A 24,137-nucleotide genomic window follows, 5' to 3' on the forward strand; every position below is an offset into this window, starting at 1 on the left:
TGTACCTGAATCAGCCCAAAGAGAAGATAATTTCGTCTGTTTTGAAGCAGAAATATGTTGGGATGTATAGTGAACTGCTCAAGTGGGGCTTATGGCTAAAGTCTTTGATGAAAGTGCTCTAATAAGAAATAGATCATTAGGGTCAAGGGTTTTTAAATTCTGTCAACCACTCAATAGCTCAAAAACAGCTATCTGACAGAGGCTTACAAAAAACTTTATTGTACCAGTTGCTCTCATCTAAAGGCCTTGCATAAAGTTCAACTGAGTGTATGTGGAATGGAAGAAAAATGACTGGCTATTATAATCAGTGCTGCGATGAACACTGGGATACATGTGTCTCTTTCAATTCTGGTTTCCTCAGTGTGTATGCCCAGCAGTGGGATTGCTGGATCATAAGGCAGTTCTATTTCCAGTTTTTAAAGGAATCTCCACACTGTTCTCCATAGTGGCTGTACTAGTTTGCATTCCCACCAACAGTGTAAGAGGGTTCCTTTTTCTCCACACCCTCTCCAGCATTTATTGCTTGTAGACTTTTGGATTGCAGCCATTCTGACTGGCGTGAAATGGTACCTCATAGTGGTTTTGATTTGCATTTCTCTGATAATGAGTGATGTTGAGCATCTTTTCATGTGTTTGTTAGCCAGTCCAGGTTTGATGCATGATACTGGATGCTTGGGGCTGGTGCACTGGGAAGACCCAGAGGGATGGTACGGGGAGGAAGGAGGGAGGAGGGTTCAGGATGGGGAACATGTGTATACCTGTGGCGGATTCATGTTGATATATGGCAAAACCAATACAATATTGTAAAGTTAAAAAATAAAATAAAATAATTTTTTTAAAAAAGAAAAATGATTGGAAAACATCCTAACAGAGAAAGCAGCTAAATCCTGAAATGACTGTCTTAAGAACAATTTGTAATCATCCCCTGAAATAATTTGGATGAAGAAAAACTCATTCTCCATAGCATTTTCAATTATTTAAAATCAACTGCTTGCTATACATCGGGAATTTAAGATGCTTTCGAATTGTGGTGCTGGAGAATACTCTTGAGAGTTCCTTGGACTGCAAGGAAATCAAACCAGTTGATCCTAAATGAAATCAACCCTGAATATTCATTGGAAGGATTGATGCTGAAGCTCCAATACTTTGGCCACTTGATGCAAAGCCGACTCATTGGAAAAGACCCTGACACTGGGAAAGATTGGGGGCAGGAGGAGAAGTGGGTGGCAGAGGAGGAGAAGGGGGTGGCAGAGGATGAGATGATTGGAGGGCATCACAGACTCAATGGACATGAGTTTGGAAGATAGTGGAGGACAGAGGAGCCTGGCATGCTTCAGTTCATGGGGTTGCAAAGAGTTGAACATGAGTTAGTGACTAAACAACAACAGGGATTTAAGAACCAACAAGATACTGTTTCCAAATGACTCAAAAATATTTCAGTTCATGTAGTTGTTTCAGGTCACTATTTACAAACCAATGAAACCACTGAAAACTACTGAAAAGGAGAAATAAAGTTGTCAACTAAACTGAAAATCTTAACTTCTAAAACAATTTAAACATTTCCTTTACAAGACTCTTTTCATTTGATGGCCAGGCAAATCAGATTTGAGAGGTTATTTTGTGTAACATTTTAAAGCATGTTGGAATGAGAGCAAAACTAGATCTCTTGAATCACTATCCAATGTTCTTTGTAAACAATTATTTCAACTGTGAACTATGAATATGCACATCATTTCAAAAGCTCACATAAAAGGTCATCAGCATGATTTAGGTTTTATCCCCAGGTTTTAAAACACCCATGAGGAATAAAAATGGTGGGTGTCACATGCCTGGGGTTCTTGACAAATTCTAACATAAATGCAATGCATCATTTTAATTCCATGTAAAAGTAACAACTGGAAAAGAGATGTTCTTCTAATCACAGGAGAAAAAAGGCAAGTCTTTGTAATCTAATTAATAAGTTGAGGAGTTGGTGGAAGAAGAAAAAATATTGCTAATCGAGACCAAAATAGCAGCTATTAGGTCTGAAGAGCAAAGCACTAAGAGCTGCAGAGGAGCCCGGGTATGAATAATACCTACTCATAATTCACCTGGGGCCATTTGCCTGCTGTGAACAAGTGAATGACAAATGAGCAGCCGAGCTATGGTGCCACTTTACACTGAATAAATTCTCTGTGAAGATTCCCACCTCTAAAGGTACAGACTGTCTTTAAATAAAAAGAAGGGACGGTAATGCCTTAAGCAGGTATGTTATCAAGACAGTATTATTAACTCAAATAAGAAGGAGAACAATATAGATGAGACAAATTCTCAGGGTTAACTCCCCCCTCCCTTTTTTTTTTCACTAGAGAAGATATCTGGCAAACGACAAATGTATTAATAAACTTGATATGCATTGCTCTTAACTTTTATGCTATTCGTTTGAATATCTGTTTCCCTTATCTCTTAACTGTTAAAAACAGCAGGGCATGAGACTCAACATGGATGTAGAAATGGAAAGAAAATTTCTGGACAGGAAACCGGTTAGCTGCTGAATGGGAAGAATTGCCCCATGCGGCCATGATTTGCAGAATCTGAGCATCCCTAGGATTGGACTCCAGCCCTTCAACTTGATGAATTACATATAGACCAATAGGAAATGAGTCCTTTGTCCCGCCTACACAAAACAACATAAGTCCCTGGCCCAATGTGAACAATCTTCCCTTGGGGTTCTCTCAATTCCAGATGTTCTTTCTCTCATTCTTCAGATAACTCAGGGTTAGGAAGTAGGGTCTGCGTCCTCCTCCTTCCCAGGAGTGTTTCTAGACCATTGCTCTTCCACAAGTTAACTCCTCCTTTAAGCTTCCTATGCCTGGTGACATCACCCCTTGCTCCCTCCCTTTTTGCAATTTGTGTATTTCTTTCACCTTCCCCATCTCCACTGAAATCTCAGGCCCCTTTTTGTTCCCATTCCTGGTGATTAGAACACTCACATCAGTATTTGTTGGACTGTGTGCTCCCTTCAAATGTATGACCCCCAGCAATTGACCCCTGGCAACTATTAATATGACCTGATTTGGACACAGGGTCTTTATAGATGTAACTAAGTTAAGAGGAAGTCATTTTGTGGAAGAGTTTGAGTATGATAGGTGTTAGCTCTTCTCTAAATTTTTGGTAGAATTCAGCTGTGAAGCTGTCTGGACCTGCGCTTTTGTTTGCTGGAAGATTTCTGATTACAGTTTCAATTTCCGTGCTTGTGATGGGTCTGTTAAGATTTTCTATTTCTTCCTGGTTCAGTTTTGGAAACTTGTACTTTTCTAAGAAAATTGCAGAGGAAGGTAAACTTCCAAACTCATTCTATGAGGCCACCATCACCCTAATACCAAAACTTGACAGAGATGCCACAAAAAAAGAAAACTACAGGCCAATATCACTGATGAACACAGATGCAAAAATCATTAACAAAATTCTAGCAATCAGAATCCAACAACACATTAAAGATTAAAAAGATCATACACCATGACCAAGTGGGCTTTATCCCAGGGATGTAAGGATTCTTCAATATCTGCAAATCAAATACACCACATTAACAAATTGAAAAATAAAAGCCATATGATTATCTCAATAGATGCAGAGAAAGCCTTTGACAAGATTCAACATCTATTTATGATCAAAACTCTCCAGAAAGCAGGAATAGAAGGAACATACCTCAACATAATAAAAGCTATATATGACAAACCCACGGCAAACATTATCCTCAATGGTGAAAAATTGAAAGCATTTCCCCTAAAGTCAGGAACAAGACAAGGGTGCCCACTTTCACCATTACTATTCAACATAGTTTTGGAAGTTTTGGCCACATCAATCAGAGCAAATAAAGAAATAAAAGGAATCCAAATTGGAAAAGAAGAAATAAAACTCTCACTGTTTGCAGATGACATGATCCTCTACATAGAAAACCCTAAAGACTCCACCAGAAAATTACTAGAGCTAATCAATGAATATAGTAAAGTTGCAGGATATACAATCAACACACAGAAATCCCTTGCATTCCTATACACTAATAATGAGAAAACAGAAATTAAGGAAAAATTCCATTTACCATTGCAATGAAAAGAATAAAACTTAGGAATATACCTACCTAAAGAAACTAAAGACCTATATATGCTGCTAAGTCACTTCAGTTGTGTCCGACTCTGTGCGACCCCACAGACGGCAGCCCACCAGGCTCCCCCATCCCTGGGGTTCTCCAGGCAAGAACACTGGAGTGGGTTGCCATTTCCTTCTCCAATGCATGAAAGTGAAAAGTGAAAGTGAAGTCGTTCTGTCGTGTCCGACCCTCAGCGACCCCATGGACTGCAGCCTTCCAGGCTCCTCCGTCCATGGGATTTTCCAGGCAAGAGTACTGGAGTGGGGTGCCATTGCCTTCTCTGAAAGGCCTATAGAAAACTATAAAACACTGGTGAAATAAATCAAAGAGGGGACTAATAGATGGAGAAATATACCATGTTCATGGATTGGAAGAATCAATATAGTGAAAATGAGTATACTACCCAAAGCAATCTATAGATTCAATGCAATCCTTATCAAGCTACCAAAGGTATTTTTCACAGAACTAGACCAAATAATTTCACAATTTGTATGGAAATACAAAAAACCTCGAATAGCCAAAGCAATCTTGAGAAAGAAGAATGGAACTGAAGGAATCAACCTGCCTGACTTCAGGCACTGCTACAAAGCCACAGTCATCAAGACAGTATGGTACTTGCACAAAGACAGAAATATAGGTCAATGGAACAAAATAGAAAGCCCAGAGATAAATCCATGCACATATGGACACCTTATCTTTGACAAAGGAGGCAAGAATATACAATGGATTAAAGACAATCCCTTTAACAAGTCGTGCTGGGAAAACTGGTCAACCACTTGTAAAAGAATGAAACTAGAACACTTTCTAACACCATACACAAAAATAAACTCAAAATGGATTAAAGATCTCAACGTAAGACCAGAAAACTCCTAGAGGAGAACATAGGCAAAACACTCTCCAACATAAACAACAGCAGGATCCTCTATGACCCACCTCCCAGAATGTTGGAAATAACAGCAAAAATCAACAAACAGGACCTAATTAAAATTAAAAGCTTCTGCACAACAAAGAAAACTATAAGCAAGGTGAAAAGACAGCTTTCAGAATGGGAGAAAATAATAGCAAATGAAGCAACTGACAAACAACTAATCTCAAAAATATACAAGCAACTCCTGCAGCTCAATTCCAGAAAAATAAATGACCCAATCAAAAAATGGGCCAAAGAACTAAACAGACATTTCTCCAAAGAAGACATACAGATGGCTAACAAACACATGAAAAGATTCTCAACATCACTCATTATCAGAGAAATGCAAATCAAAACCACTATGAGGTACCATTTCATGCCAGTCAGAATGGCTGCAATCCAAAAGTCTACAAGCGATAAATGCTGGAGAGGGTGTGGAGAAAAGGGAACCCTCTTACACTGTTGGTGGGAATGCAAACTAGTACAGCCACTATGGAGAACGCTGTGGAGATTCCTTAAAAAACTGGAAATAGAACTGCCTTATGATCCAGCAATCCCACTGCTGGGCATACACACTGAGGAAACCAGAAGGGAAAGAGACACGTGTACCCCAGTGTTCATCGCAGCACTGTTTATAATAGCCAGGACATGGAAGCAACCTAGATGTCCATCAGCAGATGAATGGATAAGAAAGCTGTGGTACATATACACAATGAAGTATTACTCAGACATTAAAAAGAATACATTTGAATCAGTTCTAATGAAGTGGATGAAACTGGAGCCTATTATACAGAGTGAAGCCAGAAAGAAAAACACCAATACAGTATACTAATGCATATATATGGAATTTAGAAAGATGGTAACGATAACCCTGTATGTGAGAGAGCAAAAGAGACATAGATGTATATAGAACAGCGTTTTGGACTCTGGGAGAGGGAGAGGGTGGGATGATTTGGAAGAATGGCATTGAAACAGGTATAATATCATATAAGAAACAAATCGCCAGTCCAGGTTCGATGCAGGATACAGGATGCTTGGACCTGTGCGCTGGGATGACCCAGAGAGTGGTACTAGGAGGGAGGTGGGAGGGGGGTTCAGGATGGGGAACACGTGTACACCCGTGCCAGATTCATGTTGATGTATGGCAAAACCAATACAATATTGTAAAGTAATTAGCCTCCAATTAAAATAAATAAATTTAAATTAAAAAAAAAAAAGAGGAAGTCATTAGGGTGAGGCCTTATCCAACAAGACTGATGTCCTCATAAGAAGGAGAAAACACCATGTGAAGTCAGAGACACACAGAGAGAAGGGCCATATAAAGATGGAGACCGAGACTGGGGTTATGCTGTCATAAGCAAGGAATACTCGGGACCACCAGAAACCAGAGTAGGCAAGAAGGATCCTCCCACAGAGGCTTCGGAGGGAGAGTAGCTCTGTTAACACCTTGATTTCAGACTTCTAGCCTCCATAACTGTAAGGGAATAAATTTCTATTTGAAGTCACTTAAACTTATGCTAATTTGTCACAGTAGCCCTAGGCAACTAATGGACTATATGAATAATCTATTATATATTACAGTTTCTCAGCTATTTTTCTTCCTCTTCATCAATGATATTCTACACTTCAGTTCAGCCACCGTCTATCATGGTCATACACCTGGGCCCTAGTTTCAGCCAAACTGGTCTCCTCTGAAGCCTCTCAGGGACACACCCCACTGTCTAACCATGCAGCCACCTTCCAGTTGGCTTGCTCACTCAATTACTTTCATCACTACTGATACCCCTTAATCTTTTTCACTCCCAGTTCTTTCCCAATTCAGCTTAAATTCCAAGATACCATGGTCTAGTCTCCTAAACTCTCTTGTCCTTTTGACATTTATCACACTTACCCAGCAACACTTTGACCCTGGCAGAATTAAACTATCCATTTTCTTCATGCCTCTGGTGGGCTGCTGCACAAGATGACACAATTTGGAAAACTGGTAGCACTGAAAAGTTATGGTTACCAACCTCAAGTGGCTCTTCCGGCTGAGCCCTCACACTGCTCAGCAATTGCACTAGTCTCCTCTAGGCCAGTGGTCCCCAACCTTTTTGGTACCAGGGACTGGTTTCGTGGAAGACAATTATTCCAAGGACAGGGATGGGGGAATGGTTTCAGGATGATTCAAGTGTACTACATTTATTGTGTACTTTATTTTTATTATTATTACATTGTGCATTGTGATTATAAGATAATGTGAGCAATGGGGAGCAGTTGTAAACACAGATGAACCTCCCCTTGCTTGCCAGCTACTCACCTCCTGCAGTGTGGCCTGGTTCCAGTCCATGGCATAGGGTTTGGGACCCCTGCCAAGTGTTTTGGCTCACTCTCCAAAACTTTCTGCACAAAGCCTATAGGGTTAGTCCTATCCTTGCCTTCTTCCTCTTCAATGATATAAAAGCTCTTCTTTTGTTTGAAGGCCAGTTCCTCACCTCTGTTCTTAATACCAGCTTTCCCCACTATATCAGCAATTTGCACACTAAATCATCCATTCCCTCTTTTGCATCACTTTTTTTCTCTTTCTCGACTTGTACCTTTCCATCAGCATGGGAACATGCTTAAGTCTTAAGCACATTTAAGTCTCTTCTATTATAAAAATCCTTCCATCCTCCAACCCTCTCCAGCCATCACTCTCTTTCAGAGATTTCTGCACTGGCTGTCTTTCTCATTTTCCACTTAGACTTCACCTCTGCTAAATTGGTTCTGCGCTTGTCAGCCTGTTGAGTAAGGTCTCACCAAGACTGCCATTGGCCTCGATGTTACTACATCTAATGGACATCCCAACCTCACATTACTTTGCCTCCAAGTGATATTCTACCACGTGGACCATACTCCTTGACAGTCTTCTCTTGGTTTCTGTGGCTTCTATGACATTGCAAATGCCTACTTGCCCTCTGATTTCTTAGGATTCTCCTCCTCATTCTGTTTCTCTTCTTCTACTCATCTTTAAATATCTATACTTTCCAAGCCCTCTTCTCTTCCCTTCTTAATCCATAATTTTTCCACTCACTCTCTCCAAGCATAATTCTCTAACCTTAAGCCAATATCTCTTAAATATTATCTCCATTTCAACCTCTCTGCTCCATATATCCAGATGCCTATCAAAATTTCCTCTTGAATGTTTTCCAGGCATTTGAATTCAGTATGTTCCAAATTGGGCAGATATTACACCCTCCTTTTTTTGCAAATTGAAGGCTTGTGGCCACCCTATGTTAAGCAAGTCTCTTGGCACCATTTGTGAACCACATTCGCTCACTTTGTGTTTCTGTGTCATGTTTTGATACTTCCCACAATATTTCAAACTTCTTTAAAATTATTATATTTGTAACAGTGAGCTGTGATCTTTGATGTTACTACTACAGCTGACTGATGGCTCAAATGATGGTTAACATTTTTTAGCAATAAAGTACTTTTAAATTAAGGTATGTACATTTTTGGACATAATGCTATTGTACACTTAATAGACAATATTACAATGTAAATATAACTTTTATATGCACTTGAAAACCAAAAAAAAAAAATTGTGTGACTCACTTTATTGGGATATTTGCTTTATTGTGGTGGTCTGCATCCAAGCCTGCAATATCTCTAAGGTATACCCACATCATCTTTAACTTTGGGGATCACAGAGTGGTGGAGTGCAGGAGAAAAGACAGGTAAACCATCATAAATCAATGCAATGGATGTTTTTTTTTTAATTTAATTTAATTTAATTTTTTTGTTCCATTTATTTTCTTTTTAATTTTATTTTATTTTTAAACTTTACAATATTGTATTAGTTTGCCAAACATTGAAATGAATCTGCCACAGGTGTACCCGTGCTCCCCATCCTGAACCCTCCTCCCTCCTCCCTCCCCATACCCTCCCTCTGGGTCATCCCAGTGCACCAGCCCCAAGCATCCAGTATTGCACATCGAACCTGGACTGGCGAGCAATGGATGTTTTGACACACCCCTCCCATTTACAGTGCTTCTGTGCCTTATATCCCAATACAGAGGCACAATACATCTGCCTTATCACTCTTTTAAAAACGTACTTTCTAGAAAAAAATATGATAATCTTTATATCTATAAAAAAAAGTTAGCTATAAAAATTTCAATATTGCTTCATGTACTGAGAGCATTTGCATTTTAATGGATTCTGTTTGATTTAAGCAAATACATATTTCTAACTTTGGAGTGTCAGGCGTTCAGAGGACAGATGCGACAAGGTTGTGGGAGGGCGTATGGAGATCTCCCTGGGTATTCTTAAAAATCTAGCCACTTGAAGAAATATGGCTTCTTTATCATTAAATAAGAATCATAATACTCTCTATTCCTGAGTATTATAGAAATTAGACAGTGATTTGAGTTTGGAATGAACCATTTTCAGGAAGTTACTTAACTTTGTCTAAATTGTTTTATCTTTTTTTTTTTAATCAATGAGAACAATATTTGCTTCATGGGGTTGTAAAGACTAAATGAGAGTGTGTAAGCACCCACAGCAGTACACAACACACAGACTATAATGCTTGATAAATGTTAAAAAAAAAAGATCAGAATTTCAATGTTTAAATCTCTATATTAAAAGACATGGGATTTTTACAGTTTTATCATAGTTTGGCTTTTATAAGATCTCAAGCCCATAGAGAAGACTACACACTAAAATTATATTGAGAAGTTCAAAAAAAGGTATACAACTTCAGGCTGAGCCTCTGTTTCCATAAATTTGCACAGACTTAGTTTTTTAGGAGTAAACAGTAAATCTTTCTGAGCTGAAGATAATAAAAGCAACAGAAAATAAGGTTTTGTTGTTTTTTTTTTTAGCTAAGAATTCTGTTCTAATTTATGTCATTGACAATGATGTTTGCACAAACACAGATGTTTAATTCTGGGTGTTCAGCACCTATACAAGTTTTCAGAAACCACAGGAGACTATTTTTTTTCAGTTTTCAAAAGAGGAGGTGAAAACAATAGGAATAAAATTTTCCTGGAAAATGTTCAATTTGAAAATTAGATTTGAACTGGATTTTCCATTTTGAGTAAACCATGGTCAGCAAGACACGGTGCTCCCTGACAGAAAGGCGGGACATTTTTCTGAGAGAGCCCAAAGAGTTCAGATGTGACACTGACTTTTCAAGGGCACCAGGGTAAACTGTTTCACTTCATCAACATCAGTTTCATTACTAAAATTGGTGAAACAAACAAACCTTGGTCTGTTGCAACTGATTTTCAACAAAAAGTTCCCATATTTTTCTTCGTTTTTGGTGCTCTACAATTAAGGAAGGTAGAAGTCAGGATTTGGAAAGGTGTTGGCTTATAATCGTAAATAACTACCTAGATTCCTGTGGGGTAAGGCATATGAAACTCTCCTCTTTTTGCCTGAGAATTTGACCTTCAGTTAATTGTCCAGTTTTGTTCTTGGGACAACCTGATAAAACTGATATGCTAATTATGTTACTAGAGAATATTGCTTAGGGTGAAAATGATCCCTAATTTGTAGCCTGCATCTGGATTGGAAAGATCACCAGTACTTCATAGAAAGCCCTCTATTTGTGATTCCCCAAGTGTGATGACCCTTGTATCAGGGGTGGTCCTTCAAAAGCTATGCATGTGGAGTTGTTACAAGATACATCAGATCCTGTGGTACAGAGCCTTTTAAGCCATGGCGACTCGACACTTGCCTGATGTGGACCTTGTCTCTTTGAACCTGAGCTGTCATTTGGGGTGGGGATTCAGAAGGCAGACCCTGGAGGCTGCAAGGATTTCTGCAGAAGTGCCTGACACTTCCCAGTAGGCAAGCTGTGGCTCTTGTCCTACTAAGCAGACTGGGGTCTACCAGCATCTTACGAGTCTGGATGTTAAGTTGAACCAAAGGCAACCTCTTGGTGGACACTGCAGATACAACATAGATGAGACACAATATTAAGAACTAGAGGAAAAATAGTCAGTTTCTGATTCCTGGGAATACATTTTCCACTTAAAAATGACTGTCAATATATAAAATAAATTGCCACTGGGAATCTGCTGTATGACTCAGGGATCTCAAACCAGGACTCTGTAACAACCTAGAGGGGTGGAATGGGGAGGGAGGTGGGAGGGATGTTCAAGAGGGAGGGGACATATACCTATAGCTCATTCATGTTGATGCTTGGCAGAAACCAACATAATTCTGTAAAGCAATTACCCACCAATTAAAAATAAATAATTTTACAAAATGACCATCCATAAGCATTTGCTGCTATTGATAAAAACAGAGAAGCAACATTTCCCTTCAATGTTGCCTGCTCCCTGGTTTAAACACTGAATCTTCCCTACAAAACAAAATACCTTTTAACTCCTCACACTGTGCTCATTTGAACAGAAAGCTGAATAAGGGTGCTTCTGTGAATTAATATCTGCAATTTCAGGGGCCTTCAGAAAAAGCCATGACAAACAAGACTCAAAGTCACAAGAACTCTCCCAAGTGCTCAGCAGTTCCTGGTCTATAGCAGGTGTTGATATTCTAAAACTTTTGCTTTCTGTATTTCTTCCCTCTTGCTCCCTGCTTCAATATGACCTCTTTTTTTCTCAGGACTTGTACACAGAGAATATCTTTTAAGTACCTTATCTCATGTCTTCTTTCTCTGAGGTCTTTCTTCTCCCTAGAGTTCATCTCAATTTTACCTCTCTGAGTCTCGACTAAGTTGAAATACCCTTGACTGGGATGGCCCAAGGTCACCAGCTGGCTCTGTAGCCAGTTGATAAGAGTGACGTTTGAGGTCTGCACCTTATACCAGTTTGCCAGGCTCAGGAAAAAACACACCTTCTCATTTCATCGCATAGTTAACATTAGTTTCCAAGAGCATAAGAATGGCACCATTGGTTGTGAAATCTGATGGTAGAGAGTTAGGAGAAATAGCTAGTGAAAAGGGAGGGAACAGGACAGAAGAGGGGTGTGCACAGCTGGAGCCGACTATAGGAAAGCCTGGAGCCACATAAAATGGGTTAATCTAGCAGGCTTCTCCCAGGAGTGGTGACAGAGAATTCTGAAGACCTATCTATCCTTTCCATGAACTTATCCTGTTTTTCTGTGAGAAGCCCTCATGGTGCACTTTCTTCATACTAATACAGAAGAGACACACACTCATGCAATGATAGCATGGGTGCCAACTCTAACAACTGGTTTATCCTTTTGGAAAACCAATTTAATGTTGTTTATACTCTGTTGCCATTAATTCTTCTCCTGGACAATAATCCAGGAAGCAAGAGTAAACCAACAAAAACCACGTACATGAATTTTTCTTTAATAACCATTAAGATTACATAGCAATATGGAACTGGATGAAATGTGAAAGAAAAAAGGCAGGAGGTCTGAATATCCACGATGAGTGTGACTTTGAAAATATACGGGTACATGTGGACAAAGGCCAGAGTGAAAACAAAAATGAAAATAGTTGGGACAGGGAATACAGTCATAGATGACACATTTCTTACAAAACTTCTTCAGTTGTGTTATCTTGTTTTAAATTTAAAATGAAAAACCAAAATAAGAACAATCAGTCAAATGGGTGTTAGCAAGGGTTTTACTCATCCCTGATGCACTTCTGAGTGGTATGGGTTATTATTTTACATCTGAGGGATGCAAAGAATTCTTAGGTTATGATATATAGTTCTCTTTAATTTGTTTTAGGTAATCTGGCCTAGGTACTAGTAAATCACAATAGCCAATGGTTAAACATCTGCTGGATCATCGAAAAAGCAAGCGAGTTCCAGAAAAACATCTATTTCTGCTTTGTTGACTATGCCAAAGCCTTTGACTGTGTGGATCACAATAAACTGTGGAAAATTCTGAAAGAGATGGGACTACCAGACCACCTGACCTGCCTCTTGAGAAATCTGTACGTAGGTCAGGAAACAACAGTTAGAACTGGACATGGAACAACAGACTGGTTCCAAATAGGAAAGGGAGTACGTCACGGCTGTATATTGTCACCATGCTTATTTAACTTATATGCAGAGTACATCAGGAGAAACGCTGGGCTGGAAGAAGCACAAGCTGGAATCAAGACTGCCAGGAGAAATATCAATAACCTCAGATATGCAGATGACACCACCCTTATGGCAGAAAGTGAAGAGGAACTAAAAAGCCTCTTGATGAAAGTGAAAGAGGAGAGTGAAAAAGTTGGCTTAAAGCTCAACATTCAGAAAACGAAGATCATGGCATCTGGTCTCATCACTTCATGGGAAATAGATGGGAAACAGTGGAAACAGTGTCAGATTTTATGTTTTTGGGCTCCCAAATCACTGCAGATGGTGATTGCAGCCATGAAATTAAAAGACTGCTTACTCCTTGGGAAGAAAGTTATGACCAACCTAGATAGCATGTTGAAAAGCAAAGACATTACTTTGCCAACAAAGGTCCTTCTAGTCAAGGCTATGGTTTTTTCCTGTGGTCATGTATGGATGTGAGATTTGGACTGTGAAGAAAGCTGAGTGCCAAAGAATTAATGCTTTTGAACTGTGGGGCTGGAGAAAACTTTTGAGAGTCCCTTGGACTGCAAGGAGATCCAACCAGTCCATTCTAAAAGAAATCAGTCCTGGGTGTTCATTGGAAGGACTGATGCTAAAGCTGAAACTCCAATACTTTGGCCACCTCATGCAAATAATTGACTCATTGGAAAAGACTCTGATGCTGGGAGGGATTGGGGACAGGAGGAACAGGGGATGACAGAGGATGAGATGGTTGGATGGCATCACTCACACGATGGACATGATTTTGAGTGAACTCTGGGAGTTGGTGATGGACAGGGTGACCTGGCATGCTGTGATTCATGGGGTCGCAAAGAGTCGGACATGACTGAGCGACTGAATTGAACTGAAATAGAGTTTGCTGCTGCTGCTAAGTCACTTCAGTCGTGTCCGACTCTGTGCGACCCCATGGACTGCTAAACAAATATTAACTAATTTAAATCTTAGTAACAACATTCTTAAGTTGTTACTACTAAATTTCCATTAAGCAGATGAAGAAAACTAAGTTCAGAATGGTGAGGTACATTGCTCAAGGCCCTAGCTTAGCTGGTGAGTGGTGAACACAGGATTCAGACTCAGAGTCTGGCTCCAGAGCAATGCCCTAAACTGATGTCCTATACCTTACTCAATGGATGACTAGCAAATGGCACCATGGGTTTCTAATTCAGACCAATGTTCTTTTCATTACCCCAGACTTCATCTTATCTGGAAGATGAAAAAGCTGGAAACAAAACTGAGTGACTTGCTCATGGTCACATGATGAGCTAATGGCTGAGAATCAACTTCTTGACTTATAATCTAATGATTTTCCTATTATCCCAGACTGCTGGGAATGAAGAGAAAAATACCTAGCTAAGAGCAAAAGTAAATGAGGAAAGACCTCAGGGAAATCAAACCTAAGACTGCTAAAAGATAAAAATCTTCTTTGTCTCTTTGCTCTGCCATTTATTTGAATGTGACTCTGTCCTTCATGCTACTGACAGATGCCTGTGCTCATGGACCAGGGACCTCCCTACATGGGAGAGAGGCAAGTGATGAAGAGCAGAGGGGCTTCAGGGAGGCGTGGCCACCATGGGGCACACTTGATGTGCTAGGATTTAGCCAAACTATATGTCTCTGTGCTGTATATGTTAACATGGAGAAATGAAATACTAATCAGGTGGCTTTGCTGGAAAATATCACCATTTTCTGATTTAAAACATGCTATAGGAAAAACTGAGTATGGGGGTGTGGTGATGGATAATTGTGTGCCAACTTGGTTAGACTATAGCATTCAGTTATTTAATCAAACACCAATCAAGGTTTTGATGTGAAGATACTTTGTACATATAATTAACATCTACAATCAGTTGGCTTTAAAAGGGATTATTACCCTTGATAATGTGGGTGGGCTTTCCTCAATCATTCAAAGGCCTTATGAATAAAACCTGTGGTTTCTTGGAGGAAAAAATTGTCTGCCTTAAGACAGATTCAACTCTTGAGTTTCTAGTTGATCTGACCTATGGATTTCAGATTTCCCAGACCTCAAAACTGCATAAGTCAATTCCTTAAAATAAATCTGTATCCATCCATCCACCCATCCATCCACCTGTCCAGAAAAAGGAAGAGATCCTATTTCTTCTGTTTCTCTAGAAAACCCTGACTGATATAAAGGTCTTTCCAGGACTGCAAAGTACTGTGAGAATATGGGCACACAGATCCACCTGACATACAGTTTGTGAAAAGTAGAAAGCAAATGAAAATGGAGGAAGCAAAGTTTCACTGAGGAGGGATAACACTACATGCCCCCACACAGGCAGGGACCAGAGCAAACATTCATCTCTGCCCCTGGGTCACAGCAGGCAGTTACAACCACTTCAGCCAGGCGCAACTGAAAGTGATGAGCTTGTTGTGAGACACAGGCCCAGGGACCCACGAATCTCTGAGGCAATAAAACAATAGCTGGGAGTAAAGAAAACACACTCAGATTTCTAGGAATTAACAACAAGGAAGGTGTTTGGGGAGTAATAAAAGCATCTTCTCCCTGAAGACTGACAGTGACCCCAAGGCGTCTCCCCCATGTGCTGCTGAACACTTAAAGATAGGTACTATTAATTCTTTGCATTCCTCTGGGCTTCCACTGTATAACTTTCTAAGCTGGGGAGAGTTATGGGATCTGCTTCCCATTTCAAAAATAAGTATATCTTTCGAATTTCTTCCTCACCACCCTCCTCACCCTCATCATCACTTCCCAGCAGTCCCATCCCCGGACGACTGCTTGGGAGGCCAAGAGGGAAGGTGCAGAGCAGACGGTCAATCTCACCTTGGCTTCTGAAGTGGGTTCCAAGAAGCACAGGCGATTCCCAAGTCCCTCGGCTGCCAGGCAGAACTTCCTTTGCTCCTTGTGAATGTTGGCGATGCACTGGAGGACCACTTCATCTTCCTGCCAGGGGAACAGAGACCCATGTGAGGACCAAGGGACTACCTCCCAATGCAGAGCCAAGCCCCTAGGGCACCCTGCTGCATCTTCATCAGGTCCGCTGAGGGGCACATGCCTTTGAATATTAGATAAAGGAGAGTTTGTTCCTCGCATGGCATACCTGAGCTTCTCCCCTGAGTCAGGATTCTACTCATCTCTGGGGAGTGGGGTAGCAAGGTCTTGGAAGAGAGGTACTACTTAAGTTCACAGAGTGAGCCTCACTTCTGAAATGTACAAACTGCACACCATCTAGGTAAGCAGAGGATTTCAACCCTTGAGGGAACCTCAAACTAAACCTAAGCAATTTCTCCAAATAAACAATTAAACAATGAGGGAAACTGAGATGGCAGCAGAGATCAGAGGGAGGCAGGATCTGTGGAGGGAAGGTCCATTCTATGACAGGCTGGAAAGAGACATGTTTTGTTGGAGGAGAGGGATATATGCAGTGAAACGCATTCGCCAGAGATGACAGAGGAGGCTGTGGAGGGTACCAGCAGATGCCTTTAATTTTAAATTATCTTTTATATTGAGTTATAGCTGACTGAGAATGTGGTGTTAGTTTCAGGTGCACAGCAAAGTGATTCAGATAAATACAAACATATATAGCACAGGGAACTCTACTCAATACTCTGTAATAATCTATATGGGAAAGGAGATGCATTTTAGATATGCATCTAAGGAAGATTAAAAGGAAAGGAAGACTGAGAGAAGCCTTGAGGATCCAGGCTGGAAGGAGGAGTGGTCAAATAGAAGAGCCAAGGAGAGGACCTTCCTCCTAGGCGGCAGCCTCAAAAGCAGTCCTCCTCCAGTTGCAGACACCTTGTTTGAGTGGCATTCCTCTGCTTGATGGTCCAGAAATGAGGCTGACCTCCATTTACAGGAACATGATCACCCCCTGCACAACCCTGCCTGATGATGAGCGGCAAACCTCTTCCTTCCCCATCCCTCCATCCTTGCTCCTCCAAACTGTCAGTCCACATGCTCTCTCTCCACCGCCACTTGACCTCGGGTTTCAAACATCAAAGAAGACTTCCAGGCATGGTTGAATTAAAGGGGGAACCAGAGGCACGCCAGGTGGAAGTGCTTCTTCTCAGCGCTTGCTCTCCTGTTTCCCATCTCAGTCCCAGATCCCCTTGTCTTAGTGTCAATCCTATCCTACAGTACTGGAAAGGCACACTAAATAGACATGCTTTTTCCTCCACTGTGCCTACAACAGATCTAGTCACATAGAAAAATGAAATCCTCTGTGTGGTGGGAACATGAAGAGATTCAGTAGGACCAACCCCCACAAAGAGGTCTGCAATGCCCAGGGATTGGCCAGGGGCGACAGGGAAATTTTAGACATCACAAATCACAGACATATGAGGTGAACATTGAGGGAATAAAAAAGGCTCCATCCTTTCACTAGCCCTGAAATGTCACTGTTCATCACTAAATTGAGTCAGTAATAAATTCAAGCCTCTGCTTCAGAATTCAGTCTTCATTTGAGTTAAGACAGAAGAAAACTCCAGAATATCACTTCTCTCGAAATGTGGGCTCAGGGGGATCTCTGAAAAAAATGAAGTTTTTCCCCAGGCAGAGTATCCCCCAGATCCCAGGCCCAATACCATCCCCCTGGGGGGCACAGGGAATGGGGGAGGATTCTGAGCTGTCAAAACTTCAGAAAGGTGCCACGAAATGGGCGTTGCAGTTCAAAGGTCTGTACTGCAAGAGGCAGTCTTCAAAACACATAATTTTTCCATCCAAAATGTCAAGAAGACCCCCCGTTGAGAAATACTTTAAGTATCTCCTACCCACGTACCATTCACCAGTGGAAACAGGCATTTAGAAATCACAGAACTGGATCTATGGACCAGATTTCTCACAAAGGGAAAGTCAACAAAGTTTTCTTTATAATATGTGTCTTAGAGAATCTCTTTCCATAATCACCTTTCCCATGTTCTTCCCACCCTAAAGTGCCCAAACCATCTTGCACTAGCTGCCTCAGGGATCTATTTGTCTTCTGAAATTGACCTGTGCTGTAATTCACATCCTCATAACCTAGGCAACCAATCAACTCAAGAAATAGAGGAATTGCCCTGGCTCAGTAACCACTTCCTGAAGAGCACTCACATACAGGCACTGTCCAAGTCAGCACTCTGGGGGATACACGTGACTGTGCGGCTCTGGGCCAACTTACCCTTCTCCAAACACGTTCACTTTTTTCCACCTGCTGCCTGGAACTGTACAGCTTGGACTGACCTGGCTGTAGACACCACCTGGCATGTCAGCCTGTACCTGCCTTCCCTCCAGACAGCAGCTATTAGCACCACAAACCTTCAACAGACAGACATCTGGAGCCAAAGAGTGCTTGACGCGGAGATCTTTGTACCATTTGGAATCATGAGATGAGTTAATTTAACTCATTTCATTAATTCTCTCACTCCCTAGTGGAACACAGAACACAACCCCTTCTAGGCCATTACCAACTCTATTTAGTTTACTCATCCCTATACTGATGTATGCTTTCTCCCCTCTTGCTATCTCTCTTCCTTTATCCCTTTGCTTTAAAGCAAATCTGGGAATTTCCAGATAACGCTATTTCTGAGGAAGCCCCGTTAACTGAAGGCTGCAAATTCTCCCACTTTTGTTATCTTTTCTTCCAGAAACTCTAGCTCCCCTCACAATCCTCAGTGCCAACTCAGATGATTACTCTTCAACTCAGGTGCCAAAAATCTTCTATTTTGAGACACATGATAGCCAATCTCCACATCTTCTTTGGCAATCTATCAACAGACTAGTTACTTCTCCCATCCTTTATCTGACTCTTAATGACAATTGGGGAATTTGATAAACATTTTTGTGTGAATTCAACTTACATTTATTGAGTGCCTTCCAAGGGCAAAGAATTCTTCCAGGGTATCATGAAGTACACCAGGTTTTGTAAGAGGTGATATGTTAATATTCTAATAATGGACCTGACACCTGACAGGCCAGCCCACAGCCTTTCTCCACTCTGCTTTAATCATCATCTCAAGTAATTTCAAGGTTCTTGTGGACAATCTATTCAAAATGAATCAGTTTAGTTCAGTTGCCCAGTCGTGTCCAACTCCTTGCAACCCCATGGACTGCAGCATCCCAGGCCTCCATATCCATCACCAACTCCCGGAGTTTACTCAAACTCATGTCCATTGAGTTGGTGATGCCATCGAACCATCTCACCCTCTGTCGTCCCCTTCTCCTCCTGCCTTCAATCTCTCCCAGCATCAGGGTCTTTTCAAATGAGTCAGGTTGCGTCAGGTGGCCAAAGGATTGGAGTTTCAGCTTCAACATTGGTCCTTCCAGTGAACATTCAGGACTGATCTCCTTTAACATGGAATGGTTGGATCTCCTTGCAGTCCAAGGGTCTCTCAAGAGTCTTCTCCAACACCATAGCTCAAGAGCATCGATTCTTCAATGCTCAGCTTTCTTTATAGTCAACTCTCACATCCGTACATGACTACTGGGAAAACCATAGCCTTGACTAGACAGACCTTTGTTGGCAAAGTAATATCTCTTCCTTTTAATATGCTGTCTACTACTACTACTACTAAGTCACTTCAGTTGTGTCTGACTCTGTGCGACCTCATAGACGGCAGCCCACCAGGCTCCCCTGTCCCTGGGATTCTCCAGGCAAGAACACTGGAGTGGGTTGCCATTTCCTTCTCCAATGCATGAAAGTGAAAAGTGAAAGTGAAGTCGCTCAGTGGTGTCCGACCCTCAGTGACCCCATAGACTGCAGCCTTCCAGGCTCCTCCGTCCATGGGATTTTCCAGGCAAGAGTACTGGAGTGGGGTGCCATTGCCTTCTCCGAATATGCTGTCTAGGATGGTCATAACTTTTCTTCCAAGGATTAAGAGTCTTTTAATTTCATGGCTGCAGTCACCATCTGCAGTGATTTTGGAGTCCCAAAAAATAAAGCCTGCCACTGTTTCCCTTTCTATTTGCCATGAAGTGATGGGACCAGATGCCATGATCTTTGTTTTCTGAAAGTTGAGCTTTAAGCCAGCTTTTTCACTCTCCTCTTTCACTTTCATCAGGAGGCTTTTTAGTTCTTCTTCATTTTCTGCCATAAGGGTGGTGTCATCTGCATATCTGAGGTTACTGATATTTTCCCAGCAATATTAATTCCAGCTTGTGCTTCCTCCAGCCCAATGTTTCTCATGATGTACTCTGCATGTAAGTTAAATAAGCAGGGTGACAGTATACAGCCTTGACATACTGCTTTTCCTATTTGGAAACTGTCTGTTGTTCCATGTCCAGTTCTAACTGTTGCTTCCTGACCTGCATATAGGTTTCTCAAGAGGCAGGTCAGGTGGTCTGGTATTCCCATCTCTTTCAGAATTTTCCAGTTTATTGTGATCCACACAGTCAAAGGCTTTGGCATAGTCAATAAAGCAGAAATAGATGTTTTTCTGGAACTCTCTTGCTTTTCTCATGATCCAGTGGATGTTGGCAATTTGATCTCTGGTTCCTCTGCCTTTTCTAAAACCAGCTTGAACATCAGGAAGTTCACAGTTCACATATTGCTGAAGCCTGGCTTGGAGAATTCTGAGCATTACTGTACTAGCGTGTGAGATGAGTGCAATTATGCAGTAGTTTGAGCATTCTTTGGCATTGCCTTTCTTAGGGATTGGAATGAAAACTGACCTTTTTCAGTCCTGTGGCCACTGCTGAGTTTTCCAAATTCGAAATGAATACCTTGACCTAATGATTGCCCCTCTGTTTTTGTAACACACTCTAATGAAACTTCCTTGTCATGACCTAGAATGAATCCAGTTCTAAAATCCAAGACTGGACTTTTACTCTACAGATGCATTCTTCTCTCTCGCTTGCTTTCTCATTGCACTATTCTTGCTTTCCCCCTCAGCAAATTGGCCAGTTCCAAGAGGGCACACTGCCATCGTCATTATTTTCTCCACCTGAGCGAAGAAAATGATTGATTTTTTGGAAAGATAAAACACCACAACTTTGAAGTGTGGGGAGTTTTAAAAATATTGTGTACTAAATCATATAAGTAGAATCTAGAAAAATGGTATAGATGATTTACAAAGTAGAAATCAAGACATAGGGAACAAACATATGGATATCAAGGGGGAAAAGGGGAGTGGGATGAATTAGGAGATCAGGATTGACATATATACATACTGTTGATACTATGTACAAAATAGACACCTAATGAGAACCTAACTATATGGCATAGAGAACTCTACTCGATGCTCTGCAGTGACCTAAATGGGAAGGAAATTCCGTTCAGAGGGGATATATGTGTACATGAATATATATGAATCAGTACAGCTGATTCATGTTGCTGTACTGCAGAAACTGACACAGCAGTATAAAGCAACCATACTCCAATAAAAATCAAAACAAACAATAAATAAATTTATGAGGGTTATTTTTGGTAACATTCTCAACTTGTTTGAACCTTGCTTCACTGAAACACAATCATAAATTTTTTCCTTTTTCATAGGACTTATAGCAGACTTAACTCAGTCAATATCAAATAATAATAGCTTCCATCTATAATAGAAAGAGAGGCAAACTAAAGGGAAGAAAGCACTAGTTTGGAGGGCATAATAATCAGAAACAGTAAGACCTTTCAGATCCAGCCTCTGTCCTTGGGTGGGCGTTATGAATCTCCTGGGACCCCAGGAAATAATCTGCATAAGACCACAGAAGGTTTTCCTTCTTTTACCAAATAAGTCAAAAGGTCTCTGCCTGGCTTTGAAAATGTCTCCACCACTGAGTTCTCCCCCCCACCTCTTGTCTTATCTTCCTTCATTCCTATTGCCTCCCATCTCCCAAATAAGTCTTGCTCAGAGTTCATGGAATGCTCCTCCTTGAAATCCCTCCTTCCTTCGTTCAACTCTTGAAATCCCTCCTTCCTTCATTCAACTCCATATTCTCCTAGTTCTCCTCCCTTTCCGATGGATCCTTCCCATGTTCTCTTTCTCCTGCCACCCCTAAATATAGGGATCACTCAAGGATGGGCCTTTGTCATTTTCCCTTAGAAATCTCACTCATTCTTCAGGCTTCCAGGTTTATTCTGAGAGTCATTATGCCATCTGTACCTCCAGTAGATCTAGTGGTAAAGAACCTGCTTGCCAATGCAGGAGACATAAGAGATGAGGGTTTGATCCCTGGGTTGGGAAGATCCCCTGGACAAGGGCATAGCAACCCAGTATCCAGTATCCTTGCCTGCAGAATCCCATGGACAGTGGAGCCTGGTGGGCTACAGTCCATAGGGTTGTAAAGAGTCAGACACAATTGAAGCAACTTAGCACACACACTCACACACACCTCCAACCTGATGGCATTCTATAGTTCCAAATCTCCACCTATTGATCCATGGACTTCTCAACACCTCAAACCAATATGTTCCATTGTATCAAAAGGCTTCCTTTTCCATGTATTCATCTTTTTATTATGATTCCTGTATTTGTCAATGACATATCCAACCCCTCTGCAGCCCAGGCTCAAACACCATCACCTCCTATCTGAGTCTTCTCTCTCCCCTCTTCTGCAATATATGGACCAGAGGAAGCAGACACTGGATCTCTAGAGCTCAGAACAAGGCTATAACAATACCCAAAGCAGTCTTCCTTTGGTCTTTCACTGGAGGCACAGCCCTGACTTCATCATTTTCCTGCTGAAAATCCACAATGACTCTACACTGTCCACAAAACAAATATAAATTTCTTAAACCAATATATAAGGACCTCCACGTTCCAACTTCTTCCCTACAGACGTCTTTGCCATCTCTACCTCTATGCCTTGATTTGCCCTGTTTTCCTGTGATCACAGATTCGCTGGCCTCCCAAGCTCAGCTTAAATACTATATTCTTTATGAAGTCCAGGTCACTATGCCTCTCCTGCCAAACTTCCATAGCAATTATTACTGTCCTCTTGCATAATGATTATTCACAATATGCCGTATCCCCAGTTATATATTTGGAAATGGCTCACATTTGCTGATCTCTGACTGTGTAACAGGCACTGTGTCTTATGGACAATAACCCATTTAAACTTCATGTCAATGCTGTGATGTAGGTAATATTGTAATCTCCATGTGACAGATGAGAAGCCCCTGTGCAGAGCAGTTAAGTAACTTGCCTAAGGTCTCCTGGTGGCAAGGGGTGGAGCCTGGTATCCAGTCTGGACAGACTGTATCCACATTCTCTTTCCCAACTTCTCTCAGTTGGCCATTTACCCCTTGAAGGCAGGGTCCCCATCTGGTTCACCTTTACACCTATTGGGATACTCACAAGCATGGTGCTTTAAACACATTATGCACCCAATTATAACTTATTAAGTGGCCATGTTTCCACCTTGCAACCCCAGTTAATTACAAACTCTGTTAGAGCAGAAAACAGCTTCCCCATCCAAGCTGGGAATGTAATGTGTTTGGTAAAATCATGTTGGCTGATTGGAATACAAAATCTGATTAAAAGAAGAGATTACTCTCATGGAACAACAGTTTTTGTAGAAGGGGTCACTGCTTCACTGATAAGTCAGAACTGAGTAAAGTTATAAAAAGAGAATAGATATTGACATAAAGAAGGAATGGGGAAGAAGCCATAATGAGGCTTTGGAGCCCATTTCAAAATTTCTTAGTTTCTGTCGCTTAATTATTATTGCTGATAATAATAACCATTCATTCTATACCAGACACTCTGCTGAAATCTAGCCTCCCCTCCTAGATGATGTAACACTCATAACAACACAACCATTCTAAGAATGAGGAAACCAAAGCTCTGAGGATTTAGCTAATTTTAATGAATAAACATTTAATGAACAGTCACTATGTGTCACCATGTTCCAGCACCTCAGTTTAGTCCTTACAACTTCCCTAATATTCTCTCTATTCATAGATAGAGAGGCTGAAGCATAGAGAGCTTAATTAACTTGCCTAGCACCACACCACATGTAAGTAACAGTTTCCAACCTTGAACCTGGGATTACATGAATCAGGAGCCTGTCCTCCTGATCATGATGCCAAAACAGCTCTTGACTCCAAGAGACTGACCTTAGCAATAGATTTGAAATACGTCTTCCTGATTCTAAGGCCCATGGTGATGGTGTTGATAAAAA

At 41.1% G+C, this 24,137-nt stretch overlaps 1 protein-coding gene across 1 annotated transcript in view; it reads right to left on the reverse strand.

Annotated features, from left to right (window-relative positions):
- Positions 1–24,137, reverse strand: part of RYR3 (ryanodine receptor 3) — a 461,910-nt gene that overhangs the window by 358,646 nt on the left and 79,127 nt on the right. The window contains exon 3 of the mRNA XM_055538999.1: positions 15,870–15,989. Coding sequence (XP_055394974.1) covers positions 15,870–15,989 — 120 coding nt within the window. The remainder of the gene's footprint in view (positions 1–15,869; positions 15,990–24,137) is intronic.

This window comes from Bubalus kerabau, chromosome 10 (assembly GCF_029407905.1).
Source record: "Bubalus kerabau isolate K-KA32 ecotype Philippines breed swamp buffalo chromosome 10, PCC_UOA_SB_1v2, whole genome shotgun sequence".
NCBI lineage: Eukaryota > Metazoa > Chordata > Mammalia > Artiodactyla > Bovidae > Bubalus > Bubalus kerabau.